Genomic DNA, 17793 nt, shown 5'->3' on the forward strand with positions numbered 1-17793 from the left:
GAATATAGTCATCATCTGGTCTGTCTGTCAGTTAGTCTGTCCATTCATAGTGGTGTGTTTGTCCAGACCATATCTTTAAAACTAATAGATATTCTTTCATGAAACTTTGCACACACAAAGACAAGGTTGTCAATTGGTGCCTTTTGCTATATAGGGATTTTTATCATTTGTCATTTTTCTGTTTCCATACAACAAGTTTGTGAATTTGAATCTGTTCATAGTGGTGTGTTTGTCTGGACCAAATCTTTAACACTGATAGGTATTCTTTCATGAAACCTTGCACACACCAAAAAGAGGTTGTCAATTGGTGCCTTTTGCTGTTTAGGGATTTTTAGAATTTATGTTTCTTCTGTTTCCATGACAACAAGTTTGACTTTGTTCATATTGGTGTGCACCTGACATAGAAATACAAAGTTCCAAATCCTAATTCCATGATATTGATTTGATAGCTCAGTAACTTCTCTTGTATACGTACAGACAGATCTAGGTAGAAATTCTCTCATTAAGTTGAACTTACTGTAACAGTCAGATGATTTGTTTGTTTGAATCTATTGGGGGCTGGGGGATTTGTCATCTGTTGATGACTCTCGTATGGTAAAAGTGGTAATCCTTATTCCTTCCTGAATTTTTAAAGTCTTGGACTTATGTTAATTTTGAACACTTGGGTCTACTGACTGTTACTGTTAGTTCAGTCAAGCCAAATGATCAGAACAATCTTTTCCAGGGATGGGGATGCTGGTGGTGATCTATCACTGTTTGAAGCACTGAGGGAAACCATCTACTCGGAGGTAGCAACCCTTATCTCCCAGAATGAGAGCAGACCACACTTCCTTATCGAGTTATTCCGCATCCTACAGGTGCTTAACTCGGACTACCTGCGACAACGTGGCCTCTATGCTATACAGGATCTTGTGTCTAAGACACTTACAGAAGAAAACAGTGACTCTTATGCTGCGGTAAATATCAACATTTAAAAATAGTGTAGTTTATGGTTGAGGTGAAATAGGGTTTACCGTCGCGTCAAAGATTATTGCACTTATATTGCGACGTGTGTGCTTGGGTGGCTGCTACTCTACCGGACTGATGCCAATTTTAAAGTGCTAGCCCACCGAGATACTATGTCATAGTTTAACATGAATACCGTGCGTGCGTCCATGCGTGGACTTGCCGGTTGTATAGTGCTAGCCTACTGAGATACCATGCTGCTTTTTAACACAGATACCTCATTCAAACACAGTTTACTAACTCTATGGAAAACCAGTCCTTGTTTGACCCCCATAATGCCGAGCGCCAGACTGGGTTAAAACAAGTACCATATTTTAACATCTTTTGGTATGAAGCAGCAGGGGATCGAACCCCGGGCCTTTCACTCTCTGGGCGGACACTCTACCTCTAGACACTGAAGCGGTCAGTGTAGTTTATGACTCATCACAGTTGTGTATTCATTTGCCAAGTTTATAGTATTTCTTGACTTTGACTTTGACTTAGGAGTAATGATTATCTTGACAGAGGTAAATTTTTATCTTCACATATAGACAATTTATGGACATCGATGTATTTATAGCCACCACCACCATGGTTGACAGCCACAGCAGGAAATTGTACACCTTCAGAACTGACTCCCAGCGAAAGTCTTGCCACTTCAGATGATGAAGACGTTAAGGTTAGTACAAAAAATTAAAAATAACACTTTCAAAATTGCAGTATAATTTGTGGTTTTTCTATGGTACCTGCATAACTTGGGACTTGGAACATCAAAACCGCTCTTGTTATTAATGAGATACTCTTTACTACTAATATCAGTGTTACATGCTTCATTCTGTAGCATAGAGCTACTGATATTTCCTCCTCCGATTGTCTTAGCTAGACATTAAAAGGCATTGCACAGAATTATTCTGTCTGATGTGGAAAGAGTTTGGATCTATCAGTTGGACAATATTGTTCTGTTTTGCGCTATGATTACTGATGATTTCAAAAGTTAATCCATTTGATATCCTGAGTTGCAGGAATCATGACTCCTATGTTATTTGAGTCATTTGGGTATGTTCTATTTTCATTAGGCACGACTCCGAGAACGTGTTGCTATGGTTCAGAGAAGCAAACGTCCTGGCCTATTGATGGAAGCCAGTGGTTCACTGAGGAATGGAACATTTGACTATGCAGAGAAAGTTGAAAACACTAGCTCCCTTTCAACACCGTCTACCAGCCTTTGGGATTCCCCTTTCGCGCAGGATTCACTCGGCGATACTGTCATTCATTTTGACAAGGTAAGTGCGTCAGTTTATAGATTGCTTGGCATTGTTTGGTATTTAATAATGAATTATCTAACCTGACATTAAAGAAACCGAACAGAAATACTTATGAGCTGTTTTCTGCAGGTGATAATATTTGGGGGTGTTCTAAGGAGCTGGGATCAAATAAAGTCCAAGTTTGAGCAACTTGTGTAAGAGTATTTCAACACAAAATATGATGACACTGTGGTTTTCATGATTATTCGTTTATCTAGCCTCAGAGCTTTACATCTTGCATGAATAACTCTGATCAATGGTTAATCGTCAGCCTTGGAATGGGCAGCCATGTGTTCTGTGGTGCTTCATTTTAACTCTTAACAGTTTGCTGGACAAAATATCGGCTTGGAACTTCCCTAAATTTTATAGAAGCATGAGAAAGGGATTTTCTGTTTTCAACTATACCTACAACTACAGTAAGATTTGTTTGTGAAGCAAACAATGTACCAGATATTTGTGTTCACTAGGCCCTGGAGAAAATGAGAGAGTATGAGAAGCTGAAGGCAGAGAGTGAAAGGGCAAGAGGTGTGTTGAGTGACAGTGAAGCTGTGAGAGGACGAGATGGACGACCATCACTCACAGACCACTTGCAAGCTAATGGTGGCACCATGGACCAAGGCAGTGAGAGCTCAGTGTCAGACATGCCGGTCAGTGTTAGTATCATTTTTCATTCTGGAGACTATTTTTCATTCTGGAGACTGTCCATATATTTTTTTATGTATGCATGCCAAAAGAGGACAAAGGATGTTTAATGTAAAACATTTCATTTGCCTGATCTTATTCATGTGCAGTACAAATATTTTTATCATGATTTCTCCTTCAGCGTTACATGGCAATATGGTTGGAATAGTGCCAACCACAAAGTGATGCTATTGCATTTTTATCACTTTGATTAATCAGCATTATGTTTGGATAACAGGTTTAGGAAAAGACTCATTTTGATTTTCTCAGATGTTGTTTATATCAAATGTTCCTCAAAAGTTAGAGCCTGGTTATTTACATTGCCAACAGCTGCATTTTCACTGCACTGAATTTTCTGAGAATGTTTAGTATTCATGGGTAGTGGAAATATGTGAACTAATTGGTGTGAGTTTTAAATTGCTTCTTCCTACACCACTGTATATGTTACTGTTGTATTATTCAGTACCCACGGATTGACACTAACCAGCTGGACCAACAGATAAAGAGCATTATGACTGAGATCATGCCAGTGATTAAAGAGCATATGGATGATGCCTGCTCCCAACAGTTGCTGGCATACATCAAGCGTCTTGTGCTCTCTCTCACAAGGCAGCATGATAATGGACAGGAGTTTGCTCGATTCTTCCACAGACAGCTGGGATCCATACTCCAGGACTCCATGGCTAAATTTGAGGGCCGCAGGTAGGGTTGATGATACTCAAACTATTTACTGTCAACTGTGATAATAGCTGGAGTATTGGTGACTAGCGTTAAATAGAAATTGATTACTCATGCAAAACATTTCAACGTTCATGGACTGATTGATGTTTGTTTTGTTTTTGCTTCATTTAGAATGCGTGAATGTGGAGAGGAAATGCTAGTGGATATGTCAGAGGTTCTTTTCAATGAACTGGCTTTCTTCCGGCTCATGCAAGATCTGGATGAACCAACCATAGCAGACAAGATCCGAACAAATGCATGGTTTCAGGTCAGTAACAGCTTTTCTCTTTGTGGCTCTGAAAAAGTTCTTCATTTGTCTTTCGATGCAGAGCGTTATCTGTTGCATTAGTTGTCCACTCATTCAGTCATTTCATGAATTGTGTTTGATTTGCAGTCTGTCTCTGATAAGTCTGCCTCCAGCAAGAAAATGGCAATCCTTGTGGGTGAGGAATCTGATGGTAACGAGAGCAGTTCGGAGCCTACAGATGATGACCGTATTCCTTCCACACTCAGGATGACCAAAACTGAAGAGGAGGATCTGGGAAAGGTAACCACAGACATTGTTTCTTTGTGTGATGCTGCTTGTGATAGTCACGGGGCACGGGTGGCCCAGTCGTCTATGGCACCACGTCCCTTGGGCACGCCATAAACCTATGATTGTGGGTTAGAATCCCGGTTGGCCCCAATTATGTTTCTAGGTTTGTCAGCACCATACCCGTGCTCGTGGGTTTCACCGAAGTGGTAAACGTCTGAGACCTGTATCACTTCGAGCTTTCCTCCCACATTAGGCTGACACGCCACGATATAACTGGAATACTGTTAAAAGTGGCGTTAAACCCAACTCACTCACTGTAATAGTCACTCTCTTCATTCCAGTGCTAGCTTGTGGTAGTAGCTTATTATTACTAGGAAGTTAATAGCATTGTTGGAGCAAATGGCTTTTGGCATTCAGATTTTTAGAGGTACATGGTGTGTACATTACTTGCAATAATATCGAACAGCTAAATGTTTCAGTTGATGAAACATTAACTTTGTTGATAAGGATGTTGATATTACAGGACCGGGATGATGAGCTGGCTAGTGAGATGCCAATACAGGATGCAGAGGAGAAGGATGAAGATCCGGAATCCCCATACAAAGCTGCAGGACTGCAGATAGAGCTGGCTGTTAGTGAGACCAAACCATTTACCAGGTCAGTTACCACAATGATCAGTTCTGAAAACGAAATACAAGGGGAGGCAGGATCAAAACGTTTTGAGTCTGGCTAGCTCAACTTTATAAGAATGTTGACAGTTTTTTTATTTTGTCATGGGAATTTCATTTATTTTTGCATTCTTCTTTGTTTCTTACAGAATTGGAAGTGATGAAGATGAGGATGAAGCAGATGAGTCGCAAAGTATGGAGGACCCATCTGAGACTGCTGTGTCTCGGGATAACAAACTGGAGCATTCACAGCCAGTTCACGAGTCATCAGCTAGTGGAGAATCCGAGAGTCAGCAGAGAGAAGCAGAATCAACTCCTGTGAAGGAGAACAATGCTACTGCTGAAGAGGAGAAGGAGGCTGACACACAACAACAGCCAGAGACATCAGAGGCAGATGGCACAGTAACAGGGGGGACAACTCCAGTAAAGATAGATGCATTACAAGAGGAGGTCAGCCAGGTACCTGATCTCTTACTACTTTGTGGCTGTAGAATAGCCAAGTGTGAACTCTGAATATAAGGGTTTGATTTACACATATCTGCAAACCTATTCTTCATATGAACCGTTATGGCTTCTATTAAGTTAATAACAACTTACTATACATGATTATGGAGTATTATATAGGAAGTAATGTTCAACAGTTCTACAGCTAGCTAGAATATTAGTCTTGTTTCCCTGTATCAGACTAAATCTGTCTGAGTGGACCTTCCTGTTAAGTACATTTTGTCTACCAGCAGGCTGAAGGTCATGTCAATGGTGAAGTGCACATTAATGGAGATGTATACATTGAGGACATCTGTCTGGAGGACCTTCCTGTCACACTCACAGTTGGCAGTCCAGTAAGATTGTTTTCTTATTAACCAAGTATTTTAAAGTGTTGACTGGCTTCAGCAAAGATCCATGTTCAATTCCTGACATTAGTACAAATTATGTGATTCTGTGTCTTGTGCTATAGAAATTTATTTATAATTATTCAACCAATGGCTCAGTGACAAACCAAAATGCATATGACTTTATTTTTTATCTTATTTTAGATGAACGAGTAGAAGATCATGTTTATATTATATTGCAACATACATTAAATACTTTTTTATCACTTAATACTTGTTATGCAATGTATATATGGATAGATGTATTCAGTAAAACAGACTATGTTTGCAAGCCAAAACTGGATGTGTATGGAATGTATTTCAGGCTGACCTTGAAGAGAGGTTAGAAGAAGAGCAGAAGCTTACTACTGGTGCTGCAGGTATTCTAACAACGATGGAGACTTCCGCAGAGCTGGTTGGAGACGGAAGCGCCCTAAAAGAACCAGGTACCAATATTGTCCAGTTCTGACTCCTGTACCTCTGCATCTGTTGGGGGGCACGGGTGGCCCAGTCGTCAAAGGCGCTGTGATTCGCTGTGCAGAGTTGCGTCCCTTGGGCACGCCAGAAACTTATGATTGTGGGATCGAATCCCGGTTCGCCCCCATTATGTTTCTAGGTTTGTCAGCACCATACCCGTGCTCGTGGGTTTCACCGAAGTGGTAAACATCTGTGACCTGCATCACTTCGGGCTTTCCTCCCACATTAAGCTGACACGCCGCGATATAACTGGAATACTGTTAAAAGCGGCGTTAAACCCAACTCACTCACTCACTCTGCATCTGTTGGGAATAAACACAGTACATTCTTTGGTGCACTTTGATCAGTTACTTCTTTCTGTATGTGTGTTTGTAAATAGTACGCTACTAAGATGGCAGGATATTTGTTTTATGAAGTGCTTTTGATGCAGGGTTGTTTTGCTGATGATTTTCTAAATGATATCCTCAGTTCTTACACTGTCAGTATATCACATTGTATTGCAACTATTGTTGCTTGTCCCACCACACTGGGAATCCTGGGTAGTATTGGTTCCCTGATACCAATGTGTCTTGGTGGACAGCCTCAATGATTTGGTTGATTGTGTGTCTTTGTACCCAAACAGAATGGGATGTTCATAATATTATTTACATGTTTAACTGGTCCAGATTATTTACAGGCGATATTGTTTAAGTTATATTATGTACAGCATTAAGCAACAAAGAAACAAAAGTAAATAACAAAATATTGTAGCTCCAGTATGAGGTATCACATTGCAATGCACTATTGTCGTTTTTTATTTTGTTTATTCATATAGTCGTGCTATTTGAACCTGATATTCTCCCAAATTACCATCTGTGCTTGTTTGTCTTCTATGTCCAGAGTATGATGAGTAATTACATATTCATTGCAACCATATTGTTATCTTTTTTCATAAACGTAGATATGGCAGTACAGGTTCTAAATCCTGTCCTATTTATTTCTGTTTTAGAGAGTGAAGCATAACAACATCATTCTACTGATGGAAGACTTCAACATCAGCAGTCAACACATTTTCACGTTCACCACTTACTGATTAGACAATACTGTTGTTGTTACTGTTGTGACTATCAGCATATGCTGACAACCATGTTTACTACTACATTCACATCCAAGCCAAACTGAAGCATTACTGAGTTGCCTGTCCATTGATACTGGCCTCAGTTTCACACAGGCCGTAGTAACACAGCCTCACTGTGATCTAACTCACCAACTGCTGATGAGATGTAGGTTGCATTGTTATTCCATCCATCATTGTTGTTTTCTTGTTGATATAGATGATGTTTCATAGCTTTATATTTTCAGGATTATGTAATTTATTTTATGCCAATTAACAAGTTATATATTTTGCCAGTTAGTAATTGTATGCTGAAAAACAGCTTTAAAACATACCTTTATCATGATTATCATGCTATAGAAGTCACCACCACATAACACATTGGAAAATCAAAGTCAGGACAGTTAGTAAATCAAACAATGAATAGCTGTGTTATCTTTTCAAACTGCTACCTACAGTAAAGCATTTAAATTAACAGGTTGACCAGTGTAAGTATTTAGTGTGTGCTCCCAACCCACCTTGACACAGCCACCAAACACAATGATAGATCATGCACTTGTCTCTGATATTGCAGTGTGCTGTGTAAACCACTTCAGGGTTTCATCTCTATCATTCATACCATGTCCATGTTTCCAGCCCTACCAGGTACAGTGGTAGTTCATCCCTATCTTGTACCAATGCTATATACAGTCGGCTTCTCATTATCTCAAAGTTTTTGAAATACTAGGGTTTTTTCTGTGCCATTTTTTGGTTGACTTATAATCAAGAATGCAAAAAACCTGAAACATTTACTAGCTCTGGTGACATATAGCAACACCTGCTATTAATCCTGAAATTCTACTGGTTGTTATACCTTTAACAGGAGACAAATGACACCTCTAGTGGGCTAGTGCCAAATTCAAAACCTGGTAATCCTTTGTGAGTGAGTAAGTTCAAAGTTAATGTTGCATCAGCAATATTCAGCCAATATTGTCACAATGAAAAAAACTAATCCTATGAACATTACATGACATTACAGATAATTTCAAAATTTACTGAAAGGTTTGAACATTAAATAAGAAATACATGGTTTTTTTCATCACGCCTGTTCCTCTGCTATGCAAGATCCTATTCTCTGTTTGTAAATTGATCTGTAACTTTAGAGATAATGAGAGACGACTGTAAATCCAAACCTATCCACATGAACATTATCGTTCCTAATGTAAAATTGATTTATTTCAAAACTATCAGATATTGATTAATGATTACCAATAATCCTCTCTCCTGGCTTGTCCCCATACATTTGTCACTGGAGTGAGATGTTATTTGTACACATGCTATTATCAGGCAGTGAGGTAAATATGAAAGTGTAATGGTTGAAGACAGGTGTCAAGTACCAACTGAAGTAACACATATTTTGCAGATGAAATGAAATAACAAATTGTGACTATACAAAGCTTTGCTTGTCAATTATTGAATTGCAGCTGGTTTGAAAGGATGCAAGACCCGTTGAATGGGAGATGAAAGGTACCATCAGTTAATGACATTGACACTGTAAGCCGATGAACCATAACTTTCCTTGTATATTTTGATCCCATCTAACTATTGTCCTAGTGCTATGGTACATAAACCTGCATGTTGTCTTTGAAATCTCCAGCATTAAAATGTAAGAATGTCAGCTGATGAGAAGTGACATGAAGTGGACCAAACTGGACCAAACTGAGGAAGTGTCTGTGATTTCTGCCTGTGATTGTGAGGACAGGGAGTTCCCCAAGGGAAGCTCTCTGTCGTTGAGCATAAGTGTATAGTGACTGAGAAGAGGGCTGATGAGAGATGTAGGCAGCAGGCCACAAAGACTGCCCATGCTGTAACTGTGATGTGCTTTGCCACTGTTTTATCAATAAACTGATATAGCATCATAATTGAGTTGTATTATTTTTGTCAAATGAAGATGCACAGGTGGCCCATGTGTCTAACATGTCTAAGGCACCACAAGTTTGCTGTGAAGAGTAGCATCCCTTAGTCATGCCAGAATCCAGTGATTGCTGGTTAGAATCTCAGGTTCACTCTGATTTTGATTCTTGGTCTGTCAGTACAATATCTCCTTCAGTGGTAGAAACTAACATTTTTAGTCCACTAGTCCTTACAGTGATAACATATAGCAAAACCCTTAAAAATGGCAAATTTCTACTAGTCCTTATGATCCCTTAACTATTGGGCAGTTTGGCCAGGACTACAAGACTAGTGCCAATGATGTGATGTCACTGCAGTACCCATGGGGATTCCAGTCCCTAGCAACCTATGATAGTTGTAAGAGGTAACTAAATGGATTGGGTGGGCAGACTTGGATAAGAAGATTGCATGTCTTCATTCCCTGATGGTCTGGATCGTTCCTCGCAATATCAATCACTGATTTGTCTGGTAATTTCTTGATTATTTATAGCTGGGGAGTTGCTGAATGTGGCATTAAACAAACATACTGTTCAAAGCAGCATGAAACCAAACTCTCTCATTACTGGTATATTTTGTAAGTTTAGAAATGGATTGTGATTGAACTACAGCTGGTTTATGTGCAACCTATTTTTTGGTTGGATAATAAACCTCACACAGACACTTGCATCCCTATGCATATAGCAACCTATGATCATGGGTGTGAGGCCTGGTTCACCCTGAGTATGTTTCTAGGTTTGTCAACACCATTCATACCCATGCTTGTGGGTTTCACCAAAGTGGTAACATCTTAGACATGCATCGCTTTCTTCCTGCATCAAGCTGACATGCCATGATATAACTGAAATACTGTTCAAAGCGGTTATAAACCACACTGATGTATTGAGAGATGTGATTGTCATGGTGTATATTGTTCAACCGACAAAGTGTGTCATGAGATTTATGAAAGTACTGGTACTATTGCAGACTCTTTTTTTAACAGGTGTCTGTTGTATACAAACACAAACTACCATACTCGACGTAAAAAGCACCCAAAATTAGAAATAGGGGGCTCTTATTAGAATATTATTTTGGTGGAAAAAAGAGAGTTGAAAGATACATTTCGTGGTTTATGCTGACACACTGAAATGTTTATATGCCACAGATACATTTTTCCAGAATTTAATTGCCCATAATTAAGAATGCATATAACACACGAGTGCGTATTATACACGAATAAATTAGTCTTGTGTACATTGATCAATCGGAAGGAGTGCTAATTGGGATTGTTCACTAGCCAATATATTAGCAAATATCGCCGTGGGCGCTTATTAGAGCGCGGCGCTTATTACATCGAATACGGTAATTATTTCATCTGTATAGTGATGCATGCGTGTGTATTTGTGTGTGTGTGTCTGTCTGCTTCTGCTAGTCTGGACTTTTGCAAATTTTATAGTGCTAGCCCACTGAAATATCATGCTGCAGTTATAACAGGGATAATCCAATCAGACACATTACACCTACACAGAGATGGCCTGTCCTTGCTTTGTCCCCATAATGCTGAGCACAATGCAGGGTGACAGCAAGTACCATCTTTTAATGTTTTTGGTAAGAAGCGGCCAAATGCTCTTACCCACAACACCACAGAGGCAGCCATGCACACACACACTGAAGAAGGTTTATAAAAGGTGAAGGGTTGTGATTCTGAATCATGACACAAGTTGATTCACCCCATTATAATCAGGTCATACATTCTAACCACACAATTTTTATTAGCTCTCTGGCAGAGTAGGACCTGACTGATCACATGTCCAAAGGTATGTATCATACTACCCACCATTGAAATCCCTGACCCGAAGCTCTGATTAGCAAGAGGCTGCTGTGAAGTAAAGGGACACGACTGGTCCAGTTTGCTGTTAAGACTTGTGTTCCTCAGGTGTGCCAGGATTGTATGAAGATGAGTTCGAATCTCAAATTTGCCCTGATTATGTTTCTAGGTTTGTCAGCAACATACCTATGCTCATGGGTTTCATCAAGTTATTTGTCTAACTACACCTGTAGTACTTTGAGCTGTTTTTCCACATCAAGCTGACAGGACAGGATATAAATGAAATACTAAAAATAGACCTGTGATAGACCTGTGAATATTCCGGGTAGAATAGGTCTTCAGCAACCCATGCTTGCCGTAAAAGGCGACTATGCTTGTCGTAAAAGGCGACTAACGGGATCGGGTGGTCAGGCTCGCTGACTTGGTTGATACATGTCATCGATCCTAATTGCGTGGATCGATGCTCATGATATCAATCACTGGATTGTCTGGTCCAGACTCGATTATTTACAGACCGTGGTCATATAGCTGGAATATTGCTGAGTGCGGCGTTAAACAACAAACCAACCAACCAACTTTAAACAATGCAAAGCAAAACCTCTGAGGTAACAGTTTATTCTGTCAATGGCAGCATGAAATGAAATGACAAGGGTGAAGCTGTACACAGGTCACAGACAGGGGAACTTAAGAGATATACAGTATCAAGTAGGCAATTAAATACAAGGTGTGTTATGTACATTACATGAGGTATACTCAGGCTTGCTGAAATCTGGCACAGTATTATGGTGATATGACCAGGTGTAGACACAGACACTTCAATACGTCAGGACAAGTATCTTTCTCAAAATTTGAAGTCTGAACTAGTTTCATTACACAAGTCTGATCATCCTTGATATCCAGTGTATTATATTTCAATTCAGTTATTACAATAACCTGCACCCATCCCCTACCATAGCTTTCTTTTAGGCCCAATTTGAACAACAGTCCTGAGAATTTCCCTTGGTAAATGTCCCCAAACCCCCCTAAAAGTTTTTCTGTTCTATGTTTGACAACATTATGACAACACCAAAAATTTAAAATTACCGTATTTGACGTAATAAGCGCCCAAGGCGCTCTCAAAATTAGAAATAGGAGGCTCTTATTAGAATATTATTTTGGTTGAAAGATAAATTTCGTGGTTTATGCTGACAGCCTGCAATGTTTATATCTGACATACATTTTTCCAGAATTGAATTGCCCATACTTAAGGGTGCATATAACACTTGTGTACATTATTAGAGCGGGGTGCTTATTATGTCAAATACGGTATCTCAGGAGCAAATGAAATTCTGTGTTTGGACAGCAATATGAGCAATTTAGATGCTATTGTAACAAATGGGTCAAGGGTATTTATCTTGATATAATGGAGATATGATACACTGGATAATTGAGGCTGTAGTCTGATGGGGACAGGCTGAATGCACCTGATGAAAACAACATTGGATAATGAAATTACAGGAACCAACACAGGAAAGGACTGTCTGGTGTAAGGCTTTGAACACAATGGGCTATCCAACCCCAGTCAGAGAAGAATAGAAAAGATGTCCTATGTTATCGTAACAGATGATCTCCAGATTACAACTGGAATGACTTGATTATTTGGCCCAGAACCATGTTTAGGTGACACATTTTTTTTATTTTTCGATTTACAGATTTGACAGACAAGAGCCAAAAGCCACAATCAATAAGTAAGACAAGTTTCAATTTATTTTTATTGAACTGACAGTTTCATCTTTAATCCATTAGAAAATAAAAAGATACAACTAAAAAAAATCATAAAGGAAATAAGAAATGATAACCTTTTTATAAGAATTAATCTAATTTTATGTTACCATATTAACAATACACAGCGTTCTCGTTCCACAAAGTGATCTTAACGTTAAGATGACCGTAGCTCGCATACTTTAACATAAGCTACTAGTCATAGTGCTGAGATTGCTTTGTGGAACAGGGCCCTGAACTATAAAGAACATTAGCATTTGTTTTTTTCAACTAAAATGGCTGACCCATATTCTCAAGCCAAATATATTAAAAATACTGAGCTCCATATATTTTAACCTTTTTTTCAACCAACACAAGGTAATTCATAAGCAAATATCTGTTAACAAAATACGTGCAAATGTGGCTCAAGTGAGAGAATATTGCTTGGTGGAAAAGCAGACAAGCAGATTCGAAAATTTGGCGATAAAAGAATGGCAGGCTTACTGCAGAAACGAGATAAACCAAAAATATCAGCTTTTTGTAACTGATATAAACTAATATTGTGCTAGGGATAAGTGTAAGAATTATTCAATTACCGGTATATTGTTCATCCATTTCATACAAAAACATTTTTGTTTATCTTTGGTTGTTGCTCTCAAGTTGTAAAAAAAACTATCAACATGAAACATGTTTTGTCAAGTAAATTATAAGGTGACTACTGAAATAATCACTAAAACATTGTGCTTTTCACCAGTCATATGGTTGAGTTTCATGGCATTTAGCCAAAAGTCAGCTAGCTACTTCAGCAAAAATTAATGCTGAAATATACTTGAAGAGTTGTTCAGATCATTTAGTTCTGAAAGGAGAAATTCCAGTGGCCAGTCCTCATCTGTCTGCACAACAAAACAACAACATTGTCAACAATACACTGTCAGTGCATCAACATAAACCCATCCTCAGTCATCCAGGGTACTAAATCTCCATTCAATCAGATAGATACCCTGGACCAAGTCACCACTTTGTTTGAAGCCCATTCAAATGACACAACATTATTAATTACTGTTCAATGAAATACTTTCCTGAGTGAGAGAAAGTTTGTTCTGAGTTAATCGTAAGAAAGATAGCAGTAGTGACATCACTTCCACAACAAATCTATGGTGGAAAATGGGTCCAGGGTATTTATCCTGATAGAGACCCTGGATTACAGAGGATGGGTTAAACCATGCAGACGATATTGCACGGCTACTTCAATAAATAAATCAGACAGATGACTGAACAGAATGCAATAAATACTATACTACTCAAAAGAAGTTAAGGATCAACTGATTCTGATCCTTAACTTCTTTTGTGTAGTATTTATACATAAAAATGTAGCACCTCAGAGCACTGAACAAGAGCTGGAAATCACAAATCTGTTGTTTCGCTCTTTCACATGGAATCACAAAGACTCATGTCTTTTGTAAAAGGACAAAATTGTCCCAATTAAAACAAAGTTATTAATATCAAGTTGTTGTCTCCTACACTCTTCAAAGAAATATATAACCATAGCCCCATACCAAAAGTATTTGCCGATGAGTCTGTTTTATTTTTCTTTCTGTTTATTAGAATCGGAACATATTCGCTAAAGAATTTTACTTTCATCGACCAAAAGTTGCTGAATTGAATTCAAACCAGTGAAGAATTAATACTGGCATTTGATTTACCCAACTTGAGTCATTTTGAAAACCCAGTCATAACTAATTTTACTTTGGAATGTTGGTTTTCGCATGCTCCCTAGGACCAATCTATGTGCTAGGCACATACTATTGAACATTCATAACAATTAACAATAATCGGATGCTTCCTGAATTCTTTAAGCAAATAAATACTAAATGATCAATTTCTGCACATTCTTGTGTACAAGTCATACATAATATGGTACAGTCTGGTACACACAGGTAATTCCTGCTTCCAACAGTGTGTGATTACAAACTAAGTATGCCTTTTGTACCTGTCGTATCTTCGATCACTAATCTAATTCAAGGTACAGGTTGTCCACAGTTCTAGCTAACATATCTGATGATTCACCAGAGACCAAACAACAAAGATGGGGGAAAGATTTTATACATAGCAATTACCATTTACTTTTTTTGTGTGTTTGGGTAGACATCAATTTGAAAAAATTCTTGGTTAAATCATGATCACGGTCATATGTGTCCGGCTAGCCTAAGGGTTGCACATCTGTACAGAAAATTCTGACGCCTTTGACAACTGCGCCACCAAATAACCCCGACGACATCTACCACTCTTTTTTTGCCGCTTACATGTCGGCCTAGAAAATTGGTAAGACTAGATTTGTTTTTGTCTGGCCTTAATTAGTTGGGTTTTTTTTATGAAAAACTACCTGCTCCTGTATACAATGGTATATATATCTTCTGCATCTTCATCAATGAATTGCTGCTCCTAAAAATAGTGTTTGCACAACTTTCCACAAAAAATATATTGTGGCTACTGATAAATTAAAACCACGCTTACCTTACAATTTTGAAAAATATAAATAGAAACAATCTTGCAATTACACTAAAAATATAATTTTGTATTTGAATGAAATAAAACAAGTATTTGTCACAGAGTGACGAAATATCCCCCGCCTGTATATACACCATAGTACCAAATATGAAGACAATCCAGCGATTAGTTCTTGAGATATTGTGGCAACACCGTTTTCCAACTCCAAAAACAGATTTGCCTGCTGTGACCTTGAAAATGGGGTCAAGGTCACCAAATCTGACAGGTGTATGCGGTGTCTGTATATACACCATAGTTCCAAATATGAAGACAATCCAGTGATTAGTTCTTGAGATATCGCGGCAACACCGTTTTCTAACTCCAAAAGCAGATTTGCCTGCTGTGACCTTGAAAATGGGGTCAAGGTCACCAAAACCGACTGGTGTCTGCGGTGTCTGTATATACACCATAGTTCCAAATATGAAGACAATCCAGTGTTTAGTTCTTGAGATATCGCGGCAACACCGTTTTCCAACTCCAAAAGCAGATTTGCCTGCTGTGACCTTGAAAATGGGATCAAGGTCACCAAAACCGACTGGTGTCTGCGGAGTCTGTATATACACCATAGTTCCAAATATGAAGACAATCCAGTGTTTAGTTCTTGAGATATCGCGGCAACACCGTTTTCCAACTCTAAAAGCAGATTTGCCTGCTGTGACCTTGAAAATGGGGTCAAGGTCACCAAAACCGACTGGTGTCTGCGGTGTCTGTATATACACCATAGTTCCAAATATGAAGACAATCCAGTGTTTAGTTCTTGGGATATCGCGGCAACACCGTTTTCCAACTCTAAAAGCAGATTTGTCTGCTGTGACCTTGAAAATGGGATCAAGGTCACCAAAACCGACTGGTGTCTGCGGAGTCTGTATATACACCATAGTTCCAAATATGAAGACAATCCAGTGTTTATTTCTTGATATATCGCGGCAACACCGTTTTCCAACTCTAAAAGCAGATTTGTCTGCTGTGACCTTGAAAATGGGATCAAGGTCACCAAAACCGACTGGTGTCTGCGGAGTCTGTATATACACCATAGTTCCAAATATGAAGACAATCCAGTGTTCAGTTCTTGAGATATCGCGGCAACACCGTTTTCCAACTCCAAAAGCAGATATGCCTGCTGTGACCTTGAAAATGGGGTCAAGGTCACCAAAACCGACTGGTGTCTGCGGAGTCTGTATATACACCATAGTTCCAAATATGAAGACAATCCAGTGTTTAGTTCTTGAGATATCGCGGCAACAAACAGGTGGGACGTACGGACGGACGGACGGTCGTGAATACTATATCCCCCGCTTCGCGCTTTCGCGCGGCGGGGGATAAATATAAAAGAAACCATCATTTTGTAAAAAATGTCAGTTGTTCAGCTAATTTTCTGTCAAACTATTATGAAAGATTTTTTTAATTTATCATTTATCATTACAAAACTGACTGACGTGTTGCATGCTGAAGTGATACCTCAAACTTGTACCAACAGTACATTCAATGTCGTGTCAAGATAAAACTTGTTTTTCAATTATCAAAATTTTTAAACCTACAAAAAAGAAAGTAAATTCCTCAGCTGAAGAGATTTACTAAAAATCTTAATCAATAAGCAAACAACATAGGGTTAGACACAGCCACTCGTCCATTGATATGAGTGAAAATACAGGGACAAGTTGTTTAAACTACAAAATCTATTTTGTTCACAGACAACACCAGTCTGAATGCTCTGTGGACCAGATGGATATGAACAATGTTGTATCCCTTGACATTGGGACTGTTTAAGATGTGCAACCATTTCTCAATAGAATGACCCAATGAAATGTTGAAAACATGACATCAGAATACTAAACATGCACAAATGCAGACGGTGCTAATAATATCATATAAATCACAGGAAAATCATAAACTCTCACCACATGAAGCATGGAATGTGTATAAAGCTTGATCCCGTGTTTTGACCCACAACTTCATGAATGTTTGGTAAATACAATCGTAGAAATGAGCTATATTCAAGAATAGTCTATAGGACAAGTGTAAACCTTATTTCAGTACCGTATTCCCTTGATTAAATGCTCGGGCAATATTTTTTTCAGACACTCTTTACCCCCGGCATTTAATCACAAAGATAGTAATGGGGAAAATTGCATGCACTAAAACATAAAAAACTACCCTGTGTTTAATCGAGACCCCAGCATTTATTCGAGGCCTGGTGTTTACTTGAGGAAATGTAATCTTCAGAGTTTGTAGCTTGTCCAGTTTGAAAAAAAAGAAGATTACTATGTTTACATAGTCTGTCAGTATTGTTCAGTTTGTGATGCTTAGAGAACTGGTTCAGAATTTTAGCCCTCATATGCTACTAGTCAATGAGGACTACCATCATTTGATTTACACTTGTCCTCAGCACAATTTAGTAGCCTCAGGCTGGCAGACCAGCATGAAGGTTGTGAATAATGT

General features: G+C 38.7%; 1 protein-coding gene across 7 annotated transcripts in view; it reads left to right on the top strand.

The window, feature by feature from the left end:
• Positions 1-9229, top strand: part of LOC124144510 (pericentriolar material 1 protein-like) — a 37802-nt gene extending 28573 nt beyond the window's left edge. For 5 of the 7 annotated variants that reach the window (XM_046513949.2, XM_046513947.2, XM_046513954.2 and 2 more), the window contains exons 27-38: positions 725-956; positions 1565-1663; positions 2061-2267; positions 2756-2941; positions 3433-3671; positions 3822-3957; positions 4084-4236; positions 4748-4881; positions 5042-5351; positions 5627-5731; positions 6087-6207; positions 7227-9229. In XM_046513949.2, coding sequence (XP_046369905.2) covers positions 725-956; positions 1565-1663; positions 2061-2267; positions 2756-2941; positions 3433-3671; positions 3822-3957; positions 4084-4236; positions 4748-4881; positions 5042-5351; positions 5627-5731; positions 6087-6207; positions 7227-7240 — 1936 coding nt within the window. In that variant the 3' untranslated portion in view covers positions 7241-9229. The remainder of the gene's footprint in view (positions 1-724; positions 957-1564; positions 1664-2060; positions 2268-2755; positions 2942-3432; positions 3672-3821; positions 3958-4083; positions 4237-4747; positions 4882-5041; positions 5352-5626; positions 5732-6086; positions 6208-7226) is intronic. The other 2 variants (XM_046513950.2, XM_046513951.2) reach the window with 2 other exon arrangements.
• Positions 9230-17793: the final 8564 nt, after the last annotated feature.

The sequence above is a fragment of the Haliotis rufescens genome, unplaced genomic scaffold (genome assembly GCF_023055435.1).
Source record: "Haliotis rufescens isolate VD_foot unplaced genomic scaffold, xgHalRufe1.0.p SCAF_7, whole genome shotgun sequence".
In the NCBI taxonomy this organism is placed as follows: Eukaryota; Metazoa; Mollusca; class Gastropoda; order Lepetellida; family Haliotidae; genus Haliotis; species Haliotis rufescens.